This window comes from Cibotium barometz, chromosome 5, assembly GCF_041138505.1.
Source record: "Cibotium barometz isolate CiBa-2024 chromosome 5, ASM4113850v1, whole genome shotgun sequence".
Classification (NCBI taxonomy): Eukaryota; Viridiplantae; Streptophyta; class Polypodiopsida; order Cyatheales; family Cibotiaceae; genus Cibotium; species Cibotium barometz.
This window is the reverse complement of record NC_141050.1, coordinates 43,253,219-43,274,757: the sequence shown is the minus strand read 5'-3', so window position 1 is coordinate 43,274,757 and position 21,539 is coordinate 43,253,219. Positions and strand designations below refer to the sequence as shown.

The 21,539-nt window shown below is 42.7% G+C and overlaps 1 protein-coding gene across 1 annotated transcript; it reads right to left on the bottom strand.

The window, feature by feature from the left end:
* Positions 1–19,438: 19,438 nt before the first annotated feature.
* Positions 19,439–20,714, bottom strand: LOC147638531 (uncharacterized). The gene is made up of 3 exons (XM_086798784.1): positions 20,441–20,714; positions 20,097–20,344; positions 19,439–19,522 (listed from the first exon to the last, which is right to left on the bottom strand). The coding sequence occupies exons 1-3, from the start codon at positions 20,712–20,714 to the stop codon at positions 19,439–19,441; spliced, it is 606 nt and encodes a 201-aa protein (XP_086654910.1).
* Between the last annotated feature and the right edge of the window lie 825 nt (positions 20,715–21,539).

Here is a 21,539-nt window from a genome sequence, read left to right as displayed (position 1 = left end):
AAGAACGTCAACAGCGTGCTAAGCGACAACGAGAAGCCAACTTGGGAATTACGCAAGTATTTTTCGAGGATGCACTGGAATCTGACCCACCTCTAAGATACCCAATTGAGTTACAGAGTCCTTACGGGGAGGTGTTGTATAATGCATTATTGGATACAGGAGCTCAACACAATTTGCTATCATATGGCGTGTGGTGTCAACTGGGAAAACCACCCTTATCCAAGAGTTCTATCCAAGTTCAAGGAATCAACAAGAAGAAAACCCCTGTATCAGGAATTCTGCACACTCCGGTTGCTTATGACAAGGGAACCATAATTCAAAGCTTTTTGGTTATGCCTGCTGGTACCATGGAAGGTACTATAATCTTAGGGTGCAAATGGATGATGGCCACCAAGTGCAATATCGATTGGGCAACTAGACAAGTCACAACGCAAGAACCAACACTAGGTCTGACCGCTCAAAATCCCGCACCTAAGTCATCCACTCAAATATTAGATAACGAAAAATCACAAAGTCCAGTGGCAAAACCATCTTCGATTGTTGGCCACCCCTCTAACGCTTCAACGCCAAGAGTGGAAACAGGCAAGGTGGTCCCTAAAGCTTCGCTTACTATGCCAAAGAGTACATACAAATGGGTCCCCAAAGCTTCGTTAACAGCTACTTCCCCTGCTCAATCTCGTTCAGCCACCAAGAAGCCTCGTAAAAGGAAAGTAGCTACCCACCCGAGAAAGGGCAATGTAACATCGCGATGGATCCCTAAAAAATTATTTGTAGCCTAAGGGTACTACGAGGGGAATGACCAGATTTGGGTCCCTAAACATAAGGTGAATCCCTCTACATCACCTGTAAAACCTTGCAAACCAATTGTTGCCACCCCAATGACAATTCAAGACCGTGGTAAGGGAAAGGTAACAGAGTGCTCCGCACCACTTCTTCCAGAGTTAGTTTGGATTCCCAAACGATATCAATCATTACCACCTAGCTCAGGAAGGGGGGAGCTACATGAAGCTTCTAGCTCCTCATGCCAGGCACACACTCATATAGAAGTTTCTACATGCTCTACACCTACTCTTGTCAACACCCAACAAAAAACCGATGAGTCTACGTCTCCCCTTGTAATAGTATCGTCGGAAACCATTTCCTCCATTCGTCAATGGGAGCGTACACTACCATCTCTACAATTGGATGTGGCCACAAGGGTCATAAAAAGCTATCTGCCCACATCACAACCTATGACCCGCTGGACAAATTGGTTCCAAGAGGCTGCAACATCATTGCAAATAATATGATCTACCCAAGGAAAGGGGGAGCATGTACTCACGCTCGACATTCTAATGCTTCCTCCTTAACCTTCTCCCCTGACCATGTAATTGCCAAATTCAAGGGGATGTATATATATAGCTTCATACATTAAAAAAAAAAAACAAAACAAAACAAAGAAAAGAAAAACAAAAAATAGTAAAAAGAGCAAGAGCACAAAAAAGAGGATAAATATCCATATACAATCAAGAACAAGATTGACCTGTCTCACAAACCTACTGATGCTATATCTGTGTTTGCAGATATGGCAGATGCACGATCATCATACACTTCATCCACTCCCGCCTTTGATGAGAGGTATCATCTGTACCTTTCTCAGATATTTCACATGTGCTATCCTGTAATTGAAACTGAATGGGATCATATAGATGTATTAGCCAGAGAGGAAAATGTTGAGGAATTAGAATGGCTAATTTGCCTATTGACCATGACTGACCCCTACTCCGTAGAGGACATATCCCCGATAGCCCAATGCTTTCCTTTTCCACAAGATGACTATCCTCGCATGGTTACATTCTTGATGAGTCTATGTGGATGGGAAAATGAAAAGGAAATATCTGACAATGATGAATGGACGGATGAAACTCATGGCACTACTGAGGTTGATTTTATTTATTTGGATGATGCGGATAGAGGCTTAGCCTTAGGGCTAGAGCCAGGACTCTACAACATCCTCTTACCGTATCCTCAGTAGTAGTGTGGTGATTTGTAGGTAGGTTAGTGTTTTCAAGTTTTTTCTAGTTTAGATTCCTTAAACAAGTCTTGAAATTTTCACACTGATGTGCCTCTCGAGGTATAGTGCTTGTTAGTTGATTGTACAGGTTGAAAAGTTTGAGGTGGGTTCGCTTCCAAGTCCTGAGACTGGTGCAACGTTCATCAAAATATATCTGTTGAGATATCGAGCTCGTCTAGTGAGGCGGTGGACACTGATGACCCGCATGGGGGATAGGCCCCACACTTACACCACTGGCATGGTTGGTGAGATCTTGGGTGATATGCGGCCAGTGGGATGACAGGCTGTGTGACAGCCACTCTAGAGACTGGCATAGTTATAGCGCCAGCTCATTTAGTCGGGTTCACACTATAGAGAACCCGTGTATGTATTTGGTTGAGTACCTTTCATATTGTGTGTACTCTTATCTTGTATATGGTGTGTTGAGTGTTGAGTAGAGAAGAAGAAGATTTTCAGCCTCTCACCTTGTGTGTTCTCTATTAGGGTTTTGTGAGTGTGTGTGTGTGCTTGCAAGAGCTCAAGCTCTCTTCCCCCCTGCATCTTTTCATGGTATGAGAGCCTGGTTCGTGCAAAGGGCTGAGCTGCAAGCAAGAGAACCACAGGAAGCGGTACGAGGGTAAGAGCTTCAACTACTCTTCCCTATTGTGTTGGTGACTACACCCTTGTCGGGAGCTCTACGGGAGGCACCGGCAAACGATCTCCAATTGAGGAGCTTTCTTCGCGGGAGTGAAGCTATAGGGCAACTATACAGTCCTACGGACTAGAATTTCCGGGCCGAAAACGCGTTTCGGGCGCGTCTGGACCTCCGTTTTTCAGAAAGCAGGCAATTTCGAGCACTGCGGGTAAGTCATCGATTCTCTGCAGAACTCTGTTTTAAGAACTGCAGGAAGACAGATTGACTGTGCAGACACTGTGGGTGCTGCAAAGAGGTCTACAGTTGCCATTGGGTGTATGTATATGCATTGAGGTCACTGGTTGTAACATTTGAGTGGATTGCAGTACCGCTGTGCAGAAAATACAGCATTTGTGCAGAAAAACCAGAGTGCAGTTTCTGGTAAAGTTGTGTGTTTGGCAAGATGTCAAATGATGGGATAGCTCAGATTGTGGCTGAGAAGCTGGATAAGAATAACTTCCATGCTTGGAGGTTCAGGTTAACGAATTTCCTGATGGGAAAAGGCTATTGGGACTACATAGAAGGTGAGCATGAAGAGGCACCGGAGATACCGGATATAAATCCGACTGCTGCAGATGTGAAAGAGTTTAAAGACTGGAACCAAGGAGCCAGGAAAGTAATGTATTGGCTTTCCATTAGTATACAGGACACCATGATTGGGCATATTCAGGATGCCAAGTCCCCCAAGGAAGCGTGGGACACCTTGGTAAAGCTTTATGAAACAAACACCAAGGCACGTAAGATACAGTTGAAGAATGAACTTCATACTGTGGAGAAAAAGAGCATGTCTGTGAATGACTATGCGCTGAAGATAAAGGGTATTGTGGAATCCCTTGCATCTATTGGTGTGTCAGTAGATGATGATGACAAGGTGGAAGTCTGTCTACGTGGTCTCGGGCCACAATACAAGGCATTTAAGACGTCTATTCAGACTCGGGAAAACATTCCCAACTTTACAGATTTGGTGTCTATGCTGATTATCGAAGAGAAGAACTTGGGTGAAGACCAACAGTCTTCACAAAGTAAAAACAGTTCAGAGCAACAGGCTTTCTACAGGAGTTCAGGAAGAGGACGAGGTAGAGGAGGCCGTGGACGCGGTCAAGGAGGTGGCCGAACAGGTAATCAGAATTATGGCCAGCAGCAGCAACAACAACAACAGTCCCAGAATCAACAACAACAACAACACGCAGGTGGAAGAGGCAAATTCAGAGGCAGGGGGAGTCAAAGAGGCCGTGGAAATTGGCAAAGGCAATATAATGATGCACGTGAATGCTACTATTGTGGTAAGCCAGGACATGTGCAGTCAGAATGTTATAAGAAGCAAGCTGACATGCAAAATGGGAAAGTGCAGCAAAACAACTATGCATCCTCAAGCAGAAATAATGAGGACAATGAAAGGTTGTTTGTTATGCAGCATGTTGTGAATGCCATGTCTGAAAATGTTGATGCAGCACAAAAAGATAATGTATGGTATGTGGATTCAGGCGCTTCAAACCACATGACGAGTCATGGAGAGTGGTTCAAGGAGATGAAGAACCCGGAAAGACCAGGTTTTGTGGAAACAGGGGATGACACTGCTCATCCAATTGCCCACGTTGGAGATGTGCCATTATCTATGCAGGATGGCAAAGTGAAGTACCTTGCAGATGTACTTCATGTACCGAACATAACAAAGAATCTGGTTTCAGTTGGCCAGATGATTGAGCAGGGGTTGCAGGTTCGGTTTAACCCTGATGGGTGTTATGTTGAAGATTTCAAAGACAAGTGCAGGTTGGTTGCAAAAGGCAACAGAGTGGGCAGAATGTTTACATTGAATGTAGACATGCCTGAAATGAGTGCTGCGATGTTTGCAAATGGTTCAGGAGTTGTTGCAGACACAGACATATGGCATAAAAGAATTGGACATGTAAATGTTCAGAGATTGAAGTCTATGCAGACAAAAGGAATCGTGACAGGGCTGCCAAAATTTAAAGTGGAAGGTATGCAGAAAATATGTGAAGCATGCCAATTTGGGAAGCAAACAAAGCATGTGTTTCCACGTAACAGATATGTGAGCAGAAATGCACTAGATGTTGTGCATTCAGATGTATGGGGTCCTACGAAGATCGTGTCTATGGGAGGCTGCAGGTACTATGTCACTTTCATTGATGACCACACAAGGAAAGTGTGGGTATATTTCATGAAGGAGAAGAGTGAGGTGTTCACTCACTTTCAGAATTTCAGAGTTTTGGTTGAAAAGCAAACAGGGAAATATGTTAAGTGCCTAAGGTCAGATGGAGGGGGAGAATACTTCTCCAATGAGTTCTCTGAATTCTTGAAGAAGAATGGTATTCGGAGACAGTTCACATGCAGATATACTCCGCAGCAAAATGGAGTTGCTGAGCGGAAAAACAGGCACATTGCTGAGATTGCGCGAGCATTGATGGAAGAGAAGAATATGCCGCATTGCTATTGGGCTGAGGCTGTTTCTACAGCAGTATATATCATGAACAGGACTCCAACTGCAGCCATACATGATGTAACTCCAGAGGAGAGGTTTACTGGCAGAAAACCAGATTTGTCTCATCTGAAAGTTTTTGGATGCATTGCATATGTGCATGTGCCAGATGAGCTGAGAACTAAGCTGGACCCGAAAGCTGAAAAATGTGTGTTTATTGGATATTCCCTTGAGCAAAAGGGATACAGGTGTTATAACCCTACTACACGTGAGTTGAGGGTAAGCAGGGATGTTGTCTTTGATGAGATGAGCAGCTGGTATGCTGCTAAAAAAGAAGCTGTTGGGGCTGATGTGAGTGGAAGTGTGGTTGCACAGAATGCAGGTCAGCAATCACAGTCTTTGAGTGGACCAGGAGAGTCCTCATCTAGTGGGTCTGTTGATAGACCATGGAGTGGCAGGCTGCGTCATAATACCAGCCCTGCAAATGTGATTAGTACATCACGTAAAGGAAAAGAGAAAGTGGTTGAGCCCCTTGGTATGCCTGACATTTCTGCAGGGCATTCTCATGTTGATGGAGAGTCTAGTGGCTCAGATATGAGCCTTGATGAGGAGCTTGGGATCCCAGCTATGAGAACACCTGGTGTAAAGAAGGCTATGGAAGCCATGAATGAGAAGCTGCGAAGATCTGGGAGAGTGAGAAATCCTGTGCAGAGATTTACCTATGATGGTTATGTGGCACATCACTATGCATATATGGCAAAGGTTGTGCAGGTTGTTGAGCCAACATGCATTGATGAGGCTGTTGGAAATGTGTATTGGGAGAAAGCTATGGATGAGGAGATGGATGCACTATATGGAAATGAAACTTGGGATTTAGTGCAATTGCCTGAAGGCAAGAAAGCCATTGGATGCAAGTGGGTGTACAAAGTTAAACATAACAGTGATGGAAGCATAAACAGGTACAAGGCTAGATTGGTAGCCAAAGGATATGCGCAGACATATGGGATTGATTATGAGGAAACTTTCAGCCCAGTTGCCAAGATGGCAACGGTGAGAGTTGTGATAGCAGTGGCTGCGTCAAAGAAATGGTCTTTACATCAGATGGATGTAAAGAATGCATTCTTGCATGGGGATTTGCAAGACGAGGTGTATATGTTGCAGCCACCTGGTTATGAGGATGTGGGTCACCCCGAGCATGTTTGCAGGTTGAAGAAAGCCTTGTATGGCTTAAAACAAGCACCAAGAGCATGGTCTGACAAGATTTCTGAATATCTTGTCACTATTGGCTTTCATGTAGCCAATGCAGATTTATCATTGTATGTGAGACATGGTGATAAAGGAGTTGTGCTTGTTGTCATCTATGTAGATGACTTGATCATTACGGGGGACCATGATGCAGAGATCTTTGATGTAAAGATCTTGCTTAGACAGAAGTTCGAGATGAAGGATCTGGGGGAGCTCAGATATTTCTTGGGCATTGAGGTGATTAGGTCACCACATGGTATTGGATTACTGCAGAGACAGTATGGCTTGGACATGTTGTCCAAGTATGGTATGACAGGCTGTAAGCCTATTTCTGTGCCATTGGATCAGAATGGCAACTTGAGTGCAGATTCAGGAGAGATCTTGGAGGATCCTACTATGTACAGACGCATAGTAGGAAGTTTGATCTACATGACGATCACCAGACCAGATTTGAGCTATGCTGTTGGGTTGGTGAGTCAGTTTATGCAGGTTCCACGGAAACCGCATTTGGATGCTGTGAGACGCATACTGAGGTATGTGAAGTCTACTTTACAGTGTGGACTATTCTATGAGACTGGGACAGAGATATGTGTACATGGGTACACAGATGCTGATTGGGCGGGTAGTATCTCAGATAGAAGATCTACCAGTGGATTCATGTTTTCTTTGGGGAGTGCTGCTGTGACTTGGAGCAGCAAGAAGCAGCCTACGGTTGCTCTATCGAGTACAGAGGCCGAGTACAGAGGAGCTGCTATGGCAGCATGTGAGGTAGCTTGGTTGAGAAAGCTACTTGGAGATTTGGGTCTATCAGTGGATAGACAAGTTGTCATTTTCTGTGACAACATTAGCAGTATACAGTTGGCCAGGAACCCAGTCTTTCATGCTCGTACAAAGCACATAGAGGTCCACTACCACTTCGTCAGAGAGAAGGTCTTGGCAGGAGACCTTGACCTTGTTTATGTCAGCACAGAGGATCAGGCAGCTGACATCTTCACCAAAGCATTGGGTACAGAGAAGCTCCGCAGATTCAGGGCTTTGCTTGGTGTACATGAGATGGAGTTGAGCTCGAGGGGGAGTGTTGAGATATCGAGCTCGTCTAGTGAGGCGGTGGACACTGATGACCCGCCTGGGGGATAGGCCCCGCACTTACACCACTGGCATGGTTGGTGAGATCTTGGGTGATATGCGGCCAGTGGGATGACAGGCTGTGTGACAGCCACTCTAGAGACTGGCATAGTTATAGCGCCAGCTCATTTAGTTGGGTTCACACTATAGAGAACCCGTGTATGTATTTGGTTGAGTACCTTTCATATTGTGTGTACTCTTATCTTGTATATGGTGTGTTGAGTGTTCAGTAGAGAAGAAGAAGATTTTCAGCCTCTCACCTTGTGTGTTCTCTATTAGGGTTTTGTGAGTGTGTGTGTGTGCTTGCAAGAGCTCAAGCTCTCTTCCCCCCTGCATCTTTTCAATATCTACATCAAATTGCAAGCTGTCTCGTCAAATCAAGGAGATCTCCAATTACAGGTGTAATTCTTCCATACCCATTCTCTTTCGTTTTTACTGTTCAATTAATTGCATAAACTATAATGCATGACCACATGGAAATTGTCAATGTACTACTTAGTTTTTGAAGTTGCTTGCATGCTAGTGTAAATCATTAATGAGCTTAACTTTATTGGAAATATTCCTAGGCAGCATGACGTCTTTAGTTAACCTTGGAATACGATTGTCTTAGGTCTAGGGTCAAACCATCTTAATGTTTGAACACCTGGGTGTGTGTGTGTTGACCTCTAGGACATAGCTTTTACCCCTTGTCGAAAGGATGTAAGAACACATTTTAGTTCAGGAGCAAAGATCAAAAGAAACTTTATAAAAAAAAAAAAGCCTACAATAAATGGCAATACAAGTCTATGATGTGCTTTAATGTTGGCCTATCGCCTTATTGATACTTGGTAGGCGAGGAGTATTCTACTCCAGACCGATGCCTTAATTGGTAGGGGGTAGCCTTGCCTAAGGTGAGCTAATAGATTCCTGGATAATGCCTTGTGTTAAACATGGTACCAGGATCGATGTTAGTTTTGCCTTAGGAAGGTCGCCATTGTGTATAAAAATTGTCACGTGCATAAAAAAATAAAAGCAAAAGGCTCCTGTAACTCTGATGTTTCTTGTTTCCCTAGGCTTGTGGTATTAACTTGTTCTTAGAGTAGACACAGTGTGGTCATGTGTTTATTTATTAAGCTTGGTTATTTTCCTTGACTTAGGCCAGTTATAAACCTTGATTAACCTTTGACACCTTGCTTACTCTTGATTTACTTTCAATAATTTTAAACTCCTATTAATTTGCTACACTAGCTCACTCATGTGACCCTTAAACTAAGTTCTCATACAACATCCATTGTGGTCTAACATGCTTGAATTTATACACTTTATATCTTTTGAATTCCAGCATACTTTCACTCTACTTCCCTGTTTTGCAGACGGTCAACAACAACCCTCTCGAGCTTACCATACCATAGCTTCCGAGGACGGAATCTACATCAGGAAGGGGGGCATGTTAACCTATGACGGACAATCAGACCTACTACGTTTTACGTCATGTAATTAGTTTAACTATGCTGAGTCATGGGCCGGGCTTGTCGGCACCATATGTTAAGGATGAAGGGATTGGGTGATCGTCGATGAGAGGCGCACCTTGAATATTAGTAGGATAAGGGTTAGGATCGGCCGGCCATGTATGGGCGCCCAAGTGTGAACGGCCAAGTCACCTATAAGAGTCAAATGTAACCCTAAAATCCTCATTCTCATGTGTTGTGAATACAAGAGTGCTCTTGCCTTATCTCTTTGGTTTCCTTCTCTTGCGTTTGTGAGAGAGAGAGAGAGTGAGTGAGAGAGCGATCGAGCACTGTGTAGCGGCACGGCGGCGGCGGCGGCGGAGAGGCGGTAGAGCAGCGACGGCAGCTCCTCCTTCACGGCTGCGACGCGGGAATCCTTCAAGGCGGCGGTTGAGCAGTGAGTGACACACCCTTTGGCATTCTGTTTGAGCTTCCTTCCCTGATTGTATGCTTGCAGCCATTCGTGGCTCGCATACGGTGTCTGGCAAGTCCCCAGCTACGACCTGTGCGACAAAAGCGCACAGATGACTATGGCTTCTCTCCTTCTTTATGATTGATGGATATGGATTAGGGTTTGCTTCTCTTGTGTCTGCTCCCTCCTGCTTCTGTTTTTTATCATGGTATCAGATCCTAGAGCTCATTAGTTGTGTTGTGAGAGTGAGTGAGAGAAGAGGGACGAAGAAGAAGAAGCTGTGAAGATTTCCATTGAAGCTGTGGAGCAAAAGAAAGCTGTGGAGCTCACCTCGGTTACAGATCTAAAGCTTGGCCTAACTGGTAAGAGTAGCAAAACTCCCTTGAGCGGATTGCAGGTGCCAAAGAGCAAGTTCAGTGAAGATTGAAGTGCATAAAGCAAGCAGAAAATTTCTGGTTTTGAAGCTTTCATGGAAAGCTTGTGAAGGAATGTATTTTGTCAAATGTATTGGGGCAAATACAAAGGAAACACAGAGGTTCTCATGTATTGTGAAAGGGCACATGTATTAGCAACACTGGAGCAAATCATTGCATGAAACATTGATGTATTTCAGGAGATTTGTGAAAGAAAAATTCTGGTTTTTTTGACTCCTGCAAACCAGAGAATACATGCCCCGTGTGGAGGATCAAATGTGGCAATTCTACTCAAAATTGGAGCTTGCCCTTTATACCCATGATAGATTAGGTCATTGCTAAGAGACCTATCAACTCAAATGTGAATTGCCCCTCTTCTACAACCCTCTAGAGCAGGCAGCGCATCTCTGTGCAGGTTCTTGGACAGGTTGAATACTTTTTGGTCTAATTCACTCATTACTACTCCATTTGATGCCATTCAAAGCTTGGGGAGTTTAGCAAATACATTGCTAAGGCATTGTGAAGCTTGGTTGCAGCTCATTTGATGTATTTGGAGCTCATTGAAGTCATTTATCAGAGGTGTGCAGGTTTGCAGAAAGTCTGTCCAGAAACAGAGCATTATTAATCAAGGCATTAATCCTTGTCTATATCAAATTGGCCTAATTCCTTTGGTACAAGTAGAGTCCTATGAGTTGCTAAACTTTTGATTCAAAAATTTTTGAATTTGGATAAGATTTGAAGGAGATACAACATTTTTAGTGAGAGGTGGTACCTGACATATGCAGAAAAAGGCAAACCAGGGAGCTACAAAAATTGGTGGTTCTCATTAACCTTGAAGAATTTGATCAAACCCTTCTAGGATATATTGGAGCAATGTGTTATGAAGCCAATGAATGCATAAACATCAAATTTGAACAAGATTTGAAGGAATTAGACCAAGATCTTTGACTGGTTCTCTGGCAAGAAAAAAAACCAGAAATTTTTTTGTGAAGAAGTATCATTTGTTTTCAACCTTGATCGAGTATACATTGTTGATGAAGCATTGTGGGATCCAAAAGCACATATATTGCAATCATTTGATGTGATTTGGAGAGATTTGGAGCATTACAGGTACTTCATACATTGTGATCAAAGGGGTACATCTACTACCTTGCCAACATGGGAGATGGTCCGATACAAATTGTTGGAGAGAAGCTTGACAGAACTAACTTTCAAGTGTGGAAGTTTTGAATGAAGAGTTTTTTGAAAGGCAAAGGTTTATGGAGTCTCGTGTCGGCGGATGAAGACCCGGAGCCATTCCTACCTCCTCAACCAAATAATGCTCAGTTGCTGGCTCACAAGCAATGGGTAGAGCGGTCTTCGAAAGTGTTGCATTACTTTTCAATATGTGTAACAGATGCCTTGCTTATTCACATCCAAGATGCAGATACACCGAAAGAAGCATGGGGTATATTGTGCCGAATGTATGAGATAGACACTGGTGCAAGGAAGATACAACTAAAGCAACAGATTCATAGTGTAACACGAAAGAATAGGAGTATACATGAGTATGTTCATCAATCCATGCCCCAATGGATGATGATGATTTGGTTGCTCTCACATTGCGTGGTTTAGGCAAAGAATACAAATCTTTTGACACTTCCATCTCAGTAAGGTCGGGAGGAATGCCAGACTTTAATGAGCTTGTGTCATTGCTCATTGTGGAAGAATTGAAGCTTGGACTTGGTGGTATGAATATTACAGGTGGTGCATCCTCATCCAGTAATGATGAGCATGCAAGGAATCAGGCTTTTTACTCATCTAGAGGCTTTTGAGGCAGGGGGAGATTTACTCCTCGAGGCCGTGGAGGACGTGGTTGGAATGACAGGTCTACTCAACCACAATTAAATCAGAATTTTCAGAATTCACAGTCATCATTTGGATCACGTGGAGGTCGTGGATTTCAATCCCATAGGGGGAGAGTTGGAACAGGTGCTCATGGTAGAGGACGATGGCAAGGTCCTCGACAAAATTTGAATGGGATTGAATGTCACTATTGTGGCAAACTTGGACATATGGCAAAAGATTGTTACAAAAGGCAGAATGATGTCAAGAATGGAAGACCACAACATGGAAATTATGCATCTACTAGTAACAATGATGGGAGTTCAAATCATCTTTTTGCAATGAAGCACATTATGGGGACAATGGATTCTCAGAATGCTGGAGATGAGTCATGGTATATGGATTCGGGTGCCTCAAACCACATGACATGTCATGGTGAGTGGTTTGAGAAGATACAACCATTGGATACAAATGGTTATGTGGTCACAGGAGATGATACTCAGCATCTTATAACACATGTTGGCAGTGTGCCTTTGAGGATGCATGATGGAAATGTGAAGAATATGTCAGAAGTGCTATATGTACCATCCAATTACAAAGAATTTGGCATCAGTAGGCCAAATGGTTGAGCAGGGACTACAAGTAAGATTCAATGAGAATGGCTGTTTTGTGGAAGACTTTAAGCATGGCTGTAGATTGATTGCCAAGAGCAAGAAGGAAGGAAGGTTGTTCAAATTGGATGCAGGCATACCAGAATTGAGCTCTGCCATGTTTACAAAGAGCAATGGGATTGTGCAGGATATTGATATGTGGCACAAGAGGATTGGACATGTCAATATACAGAGATTAAAGAACATGCAAACAAGAGGCATTGTTAGTGGATTGTCTAGATTCAAATATGATGGACATATGCATGTGTGTGAAGCCTGTCAGTTTGGAAAGCAGGCAAGGTTGAGGTTTCCTAGAGAAGGAAATATGAGTAACAGGCCACTTGAGATAGTACACAGTGATGTATGGGGTCTTGCACAAAACCCATCTATCAAAGGCAGCTTATACTATGTGACATTTATAGATGATTTCAGCAGGATGACATGGATATACTTTCTGAGCGAGAAGAGTGAAGTGTTGGAAAAGTTCATGGATTTCAAGGCTCTTGTAGAAAAGCAATATGGTTGTTGGATTAAATGTTTGAGAACAAATGGAGGTGGTGAATACACCTCAAAAGCTTTTGAGCATTTCTTGCGGAAGCATGGAATAAGAAGACAGTTGACTTGCAGGTATACACCTTAGCAGAATGGTGTGGCTGAGAGAAAGAATCGAGTCATATGTGAAGTGGCAAGGGCAATGCTCAATGAAAAGAGCATGCCAGAATACTATTGGGCAGAAGCGTGTGCTACTGCAGTGTATATCCTGAACAAAACACCTACAGCAGCCATTCATGGAAGCACGCCAGAGATGCGGCTTACAGGTTACAAGCCAGACATTGGACATCTTAAAGTATTTGGATGCGTAGCTTATGTCCATGTGCCTGACGAAAGAAGACGGAAGTTGGATCCTAAGGCAGAGAAATGTGTATTTGTTGGATATGCACAGGATCGAAAGGCCTACAAATGTTATAACCCTCAAACTAGACAAGTAGTCATCTCATGAGATGTGGTGTTTGATGAGCTTGCTAGTTGGTACAAAGCAAAAGATGAGGGAGTCATTGACTCACTTGAGGCAGATGTGCCTGTGAACTTGCCACAAGCAAGTTCTAGTTCTACTACTATGTCTGGGCCAGCAGAAGCTGAGAGTAGCAATGTACGTCCATGGTTAGGACGTTTGAGGCATGAGAGTGTGAGCACTGGGAGTAGTGCTATGGATAAAGGCAAGAAGAAAGTTGAAGGAATTGGAATCACAGGTTATGAGTCATCTAGTTCTGAGAGTTTGGATGAGGAGCTCGGCATACCTGTTTTACGCACACCTGGTGCTAGGCAAGACAGATATGTGCCATCACATGCTAGAGTTACAGGTGTACAGAGTGACCCGCATGCATTGCAGAGATCCCAGAGAGTCAGATATCCAGTTGAAAGATTGACATATCAAGATTTTGCTATGCACTATGTATACATGACATCTATGGTAAAGCATGTGGAACCTACATGCTATACAGAGGCTATTGGAGAGCATGTATGGGAGAAAGCCATGGATGAAGAGATGGATGCTTTGGACAAAAATGATACATGGGAATTGGCTGAGTTACCTCAAGGAAAGAATGCAATTGGTTGAAAATGGGTGTATAAGGTAAAGTACAAGTCAGATGGCAGCCTAGAGAGACATAAGGCAAGGCTGGTCGCTAAAAGATATGCACAAACTTATGGTCTTGATTATGATGAAACTTTCAGCCCAGTGGCTAAGATGGCTACAGCGAGGTCTGTCATTGCACTAGCAGTACAAAAAGGTTGGGCTTTACATCAAATGGATGTAAAAAATGCTTTCTTGAATGGTGAACTACAAGAAGAGGTGTACATGGAACAGCCAGAAGGATATGTACATCCAAAATATCCTACTTTTGTTTGCAGGTTAAAGAAAGCAATCTATGGTTTGAAGCAAGCACCTCGTGCTTGGAGTGACAAGATCAGCAGATATCTTGTCAGTATTGGATTTGTGGTTGGAAATGCAGACTCTTCACTTTATGTGAAGAAGACACATGATGGTATCGTGATGATAGTCATTTATGTTGATGATTTGATTATCACAGGTGATTGTGGGAAAGGCATTGATGAGGTTAAGGCCTCTTTATGCAAAGAGTTTGATATGAAAGACCTTGGTGATTTAAGGTTCTTTCTTGGCATTGAGGTGATTAGAACAAGCAAGGGTATATGGCTGGTGCAAAGGCAATATGCACTTGACATGCTGGCAAAGTATGGTATGACAGCATGCAAACCAATGTTGACACCATTAGAGCAAAACATGAAGCTTAGGGCTGATTTGGGTGATGAGCTTGATGATATCACCATGTACAGGAAAATGGTTGGTAGCCTTATCTACATGACCATTACGAGGCCAGATCTCAGTTATGTAGTTGGTTTGGTAAGTCAGTTTATGCAGAGTCCTCATAAACCTCACTTGGATGCTGTGAGACGTATTCTGAGATACGTCAAAACTACTGTGCATTATGGTCTTTTCTATGAGGCAGGAAAAGACATGCATGTCTATGGATATACAGATGCAGATTGGGCCGGTAGTGCATATGACAGGCGGTCTACCAGTGGCTATGTTTTCAGCCTTGGTAGTGGAGCTGTGAGTTGGAGCAGTAAAAAGCAACCTACAGTTGCTTTATCTACCACAGAGGCAGAGTATCATGGAGCAGCCATAGCTGCATGTGAGGCTATGTGGTTGAAGAAGTTGCTAGATGATGTCAGGTTATAGAGTGATATGAGAGTTGTCATTCATTGTGACAACATGAGTAGTATTCAGCTTGCTAGCAACCCAGTTTATCATGCCAGGACCAAACATATTGAGGTCCACTATCACTTCATCAGAGAGAAAGTGCTAGATGGGCATGTTGATTTGACATATGTATAGACAGATGAGCAGGTTGCAGATATCTTTACCAAAGCACTTGGTAAGGATAAGTTTGAGTATTTCCGTACTAGATTGGGAGTCCTAGAGATGGACATGTCGAGCTTGAGGGGGAGTGTTGAAATTTCAAGCTTGTATACAGCTGGAGGATAGCACATGGGTGCTGTCAGAGTGACGGTATGGTAGCGTGTGGTGTGTTTATGACCGCGTCCAGCTGGTCATGTGTGGTGTGGACATTACATTAGGTTTACTTTGTAGTGTGGACATAACACTATGTTGTGTTCTCTTTTGTGTGTGTGAGAGAGATGATGACTATGGCTTCTCTCCTTCTTTATGATTGATGGATATGGATTAGGGTCTGCTTCTCTTGTGTGTGCTCCCTCCTGCTTCTGTTTTTTATCATGGTCTTGGTATGTAGGCAGTTGACGTAGGATATGATATGTGACTAGGCCTAGCTCCTCTTGGATAAGGGTTGTGATAAGGTGGTCGTGGAGCATATGCCATTGGCATACTAAGAGGCGTAGGAGCTACATGAGCATGAGTAGCGATAGGTACATATGGTCGTCGATAGGCACTGGCACGCACTGTTGTAGGTACTGTTCCACTAGGTAGCGGTCTCGTACTAACTATAGTGGTAATAGGTGCGCTTTCTATCATGCTCATCATCAGGGTAGGCATTGTGGATTCCCTAATGGAAAGTTGAGCCAAGGTTGGAAAGGTAAAGTTACTGTTCGTGGGCTCAACTTGCATTGAGACTCCAGGCGAAACAACATACGAAGGGTCTATGGGACTCACCGAGGGAGTCTCTAATTGTGGCAGAGTTGGTTGTTTGGCCTTGCCCGTATCCAAAAATTTCATAGGGCCAGTGGAAACTAGGTTCACTCCCCTATTTTGCCTCTCAAATTGGATAATTCTATGAATAACCTCACATATCATTTGTTGTTGCTCCTCTAGATTAGTGGCACTAGATGTAGATCGTATGACTTCTAACCAACCTACATGGTATGTGTAACCCGTGTATAGGTCAGTCAGAGTCTCCGTGTGTAGATCATATTCCCAATTTTCATTGAGAAATATCCCATCCAGACTTGGTGTGCCAAACGGTTCTCATGAAGTGGACGCAATGTCACTTCTTATGGATTGACTTCTTCGTTTACTTCGCTTGTCGCATGTTCAGAGCGTGTAGCTCTACTAAAGGTCTCTATTAGACGACTAAACATGCTAGATCCGGGTTGTGGGACCCAAACTGGCATGTTTTGGCTCGCCTCCTCAGGGTTCTTGGTAGGGTGCCCTTCCATGGCTTCTGAGTCAGAGGACGAGTCACTATCCACTATTCGTGGATCTTGGGTCGCACTTCCTTGGGTTCCAGCTGAAGGCCAAGATGCTAACATGGAGGGATGGTGTGAGTCTGCGTAAACTAAAGCGCTTTCTAGTGGCTCAAACTCTAGCACCCGACCAGAGCACCCGACCAGAGCGTAGCCCGACCAGAGCGTAGATGCATGTGACGTGGGTACCCTACGGGCATTGGTAACTACCCTTAAAGCCCACACAAGTGGTTTCTCGGGTGTTTCACACCCCATTTTTACTTGTCTTTGAATTGGTTTCAATCCGTTCTTTACCACCCTACTTATGGTCGAACCTGGACTAGGGCGTGTAATAGCTTGAGACGAGCGTATCGTTTAAAGGTTCCTAACGTGCCTTACAGCACAGTGTTCGCCTATCCGGAGTTCCTGTGGTCCTCAGAACAGTCTATTCGCTTGTGGGGGAAGGGTGAAGCTTCGCTTTATCCCACATGCTTACTCCACTCCTTGGGGGGTGGGCTACATATAGAGCTCCACTTCCCTATAGCTTTCACTTGAAAGAAAGCTATGGAGGCTCACTCTCCTATATTTATATATCAAAAGACCGAGACCGAGGTCGGGGTCGGGGTCGGGGTCAATTGGGGGTCTTTTCTTTTCAAAATTCGGGGTCGGGATCTGGGTCGGGGTCAATTGGGGGTCTTTTCTTTTCAAAATTTTTTTCTCACATATAAAATTTCTTTCCTCTTCACAACACGGGTTTCGTTTTCCTTTTTTTTTAAATTGAATTGAATTTAATTTTACCTTTTTAAATTTTGTTTTTTTTTGAAATAAGTTTTCTAGGGTTTCTTTCTAGGGTTTGGACTTGGCCGCGGCGCTGCTCGCACACAGTGTAGGCCTAGGGATTCAGAAATCCCCCTTGTCCACGTTCTCGCACACGCACATAACGCAAAAAACCAAAAAACGGAGCAAGGAGCAAGAAAATAACCAAGGAAACCAAAATTGTAGAAACAAATTACAGAACACAAAAAAACAATACACACAATCGCCTTTCCTATAGTGTAAATTTCACTTCACGCAGTAGCCCGAGCTGCAAACTGGAGCTTGGTGCAGGGCATTTCCCCGGCAGAGCGGCGCAAAAAATGTGCGCTTTTACCGCACGAGTCGGAGCTGGGGACTTGCCGAACACCGTATGCAAGCCACAAATGGCTGCAAGCATACAACCAGGAACTAGCAAGCTCAAACAGAAAGCAAAGGTGTGTCACTCACCGCTCAAACCGCCATTCGTGAAGGATTCCCGCGTCGCAGTGAAGAAGGAGCTGCCATCGCCGCTCTACCGCCTCGCTATCGCCGTGTTGCCACATAGTGCTCGATCGCTCTCTCTCTCTCTCTCTCTCACATACGCAGAAGGGGAACGAGAAGATAAGGCAAGAGCACACTTTGTATTCAACACATTGAGAATGAGAGTTTTAGGGTTACATTTGACTCTTATAGGTGACTTAGCCGTTCACACATGGGTGCCCATACATGGCCGGTCGATCCTAACCCTTATCCTGCTGATATTCAAGGTGCGCCTCTCATCGGCGATCACCCAATCCCCTTATCCTTTACATATGGTGCTGACAAGCCCGGCCCATGACTCAGAATACTTAAACTAATTACATGACGTAAAACATAGTACGTCTCAATGTCCGTCTCATAGGTTAACGTAACACTCGAGAAATAATCCCCGAACTCCCTGAGACAAGTATGCTACTGTCGCTCAAAACCTTTTTTTAATAAATAAAATTTTCAAAAGTTATGCAAAATTTAAATGCAAAAAAACTTTACGGAGTACACAAATGGAACCAACTACCTGATATGTCCCAAAGTGTGATGGGGCCATTGGAAGCTCAAAGATGATGGCATGCTGCATCGCCATTGAAGGTAGCTTGAAGCCGATGGTGCTCCAAACAACTCAACATCCAGCCATTTGAAAGTACAACTAAACCATCAAAAATACAACCCATTTTTGAAAATGCTAAAATATCTCAAAAAACACTATTTTTTAAACTAAAAAGAGTACGAGCTCCTAAAAAGCAAAAAAAAAACTGTTAAAAAGTGCAAGTTTTACACTTCAATACTTTGAAAGATGATAGAGTTGCTCATAAAATCACACATTTTTTGAGAAAAATACTCAATTTGCAATAAAATAATAATGTCCACAAAATTGGTTACAATGAGAGGTCTTATGCCTCTCGTGTTAAATCTTTGACTTTCTCCAGAAGAATTTTTTTGGTTTGTTCTCGTAGATGACCTGACTTTTTCAAGGTAAAACCATAAACAAGAACTTCCACATCCTCCATGCTTAGGCTATCCACGCGACGTTGACTACGATTTGCTTTCTTTCCCTTTTTATTTACTCGAATCATCTCTGGATAATATTTTCCTGATAATGCATCATCTCCATTGACCTTGTACCAGTGGACCTCAATTGAGCTTACTTTTCCATTTTCCTCAAGGACTTTAAGTACCTTTGCCAACCAAAAAGGACATCCGCTTTCATCATCTGTTGCTAACACTGCAATCATTGCACCTACAGTGAGCTCCTCAATATTTCCTTCCCACATTTCCTTCTCTTGCAGTCGTCGTTGACTAGTCCTTCTAGCACCAACATACGCTTCGCGAGTCTCCCCATGCACCAATATTTGCAATTCTTCAGGCAATTCTATTTGTTGATTTGGCATTTGAATATTATCATCACAGTCTTCAAGTTCTTGTACTCTCCAAAGAAAGGGCTCCAGATTTATCAGTGATCTTGAATTGCTTTGAACTTCCTCAATCAAGATTTCTTGCTCATGAAAAAATGTATTCCACCATCCAAGTGAGCAAGCTGGAAAATACACATGTGCTGATTGTATGGTCTCTTTAATTTCTATCAAACATTGCTGCTCGCTTTTCTTCTTGAGCTTTTGCTGCTTCAATGCTTGATGCCAAAAGTATTTTTGCTGTCTGAAGAATTTGTCGTTCGGACACTGAGTAAAAACTTCAAACCATCCTGAGGATGCCATGCCTCTGAGTTAGAGTACTTCTTACACCACAAACGTGTTTCAGCTTCTTTTTCTTTTATTTTGAATTGATGTTGGAAACTATGGCCATTAAGCTGAGCGAATGCAGGGCTTGCAAAATCTCCACCTGTTGCAAACTCTCTAAAATCATAGGTTCCTTTCAAAACATGAATTTCTGGCGTAGGATCATAAGCTTCTTTAAGAATTATGCACACCTCTGGAAGGTCAAATGCACTTTTCTTAGCAAGTTTGACTGAAAACCTACTAAACATCTGATCAATTTGATCATGAGTGTGACCCACCAACAAAAATCCAAGTTTGACCTTTTTGAAAACTTTTTGCTGCACCAACATACTCAAATAAGCAAGCACTATTTGATTTTTGTTTTCCCTTGCCGTATTATCTAGCTGCACATAAAGTGTGCTAGGTAATTCTCCTTGCCATTCACTTACTATTTTCTGAATTATGGTGATGGTCAAGTTAGGGTCGTTGTGTAAATTTGGAAAGTTTATAAAAACTTTTGACGTCATGATGCCATTAAAGATGAGGGCTCCAACAATGTGTAGTTGTATGAAATTCTCTTCCTTCAAATTCTTTGGAGCACGCATAAAATGGGGTATCAATGTCTTCTTTTGATCCATTCCATCTATGACTAATCCCAAATACATTTCTTTCTGCTCAAGGCACTTCTTTCGATGCTTTGCTAGCTTTTGACGCTCTGTACTTTGTTGTTCTCGATGAGCTTTAAGTGCTTGTAGAATAGGACCTGAAAACTCAAAACAATGTAAAGCTAGTTTAAATTATACCACTTGGAATTCTCATTCATAAATTAAAACGTACAAAAAACACAAATCAAACATACCTTTTTCTTCAAATGTCTTTGCAACATCTCTTTTGGCTTTGAGCTCTGCACAAATTTGACAAATCCCCATTCTAGTTTTCTTGGGAATTTTCACATCAGCAAAATATTGTTTCCAAACTCTAAGAAATGAAGTAAATGAAAGAGATGACATGTTTCTTCCTTTCAACGTTTCCACGTAGAGGTTGTAAACTTCTCCCTTTGTAAAATTATCAGGCAAATGGGTGAATTTTGAATTTGGCATGCGCTCACCATTGTAAGTGACAAATCGTTCCATCCAGCTCTTGAGAAAACACAGTTGAGGAGTCTCACGTGTACTAAATGAGTACCGTGAATCTTCTTCCACCCGTGTACTAAATGAGTACCGTGAATCTTCTTCCACCCGTTGCAATTGCTTTAAGATCTTTTGCATCCGCTGATTGCTTAAACAAAACACTTGAAAAAAACACTTTCGACACACAATCGTGCCAGAAACTGTATATTTTATCTTCTCTCCAGACCTTAATAAAAAACCATGTAATGCTGTATTTTGTTGAGCACGTTTTAACGCAAAGAAGTTTTCACGTTCTTGCTTAATTTTTCTGAATCCAAGTGTCCTCAAGCAGTTTTTTTTACAACAATACACCCTACATGCCTCTCTCAATGCATTGCGATGCAAAAACTTGTCTTTTCTTCTCAAGGGAGTGGTTGTCTCCACACGAATAGGCTGAACTAATAATGGAGAAACTGGAACATCGGTATCAGAATTTGATAAATTAGCAAATAGTGGGCTTGTAACATCATCATCACTGATAGATTGGCTCAGACTTTTAGGAGTGAGTACGGATACAGGCACTTGAAAAGAACAAAATGAGCTTGAGAGAGACTTTTGATGCCCTGCCATGACTAGGAACTTCAAACCTCTAAGTTTCTCTAAAAAACAATGGTCTAAGCTACAAAGTGGAGTGTAATCTCAAATCCAAATAACTTACTTTTAATGCTTAGATTCAAAAATAATAATATTAATATAAATATTAAAATTTATTAATTATTATAAAAGATGGGACTTAAAAGATGAGAGGAAGTCCTTTTTAGAGACACATTCCAAGGGTCTGCCACTAAG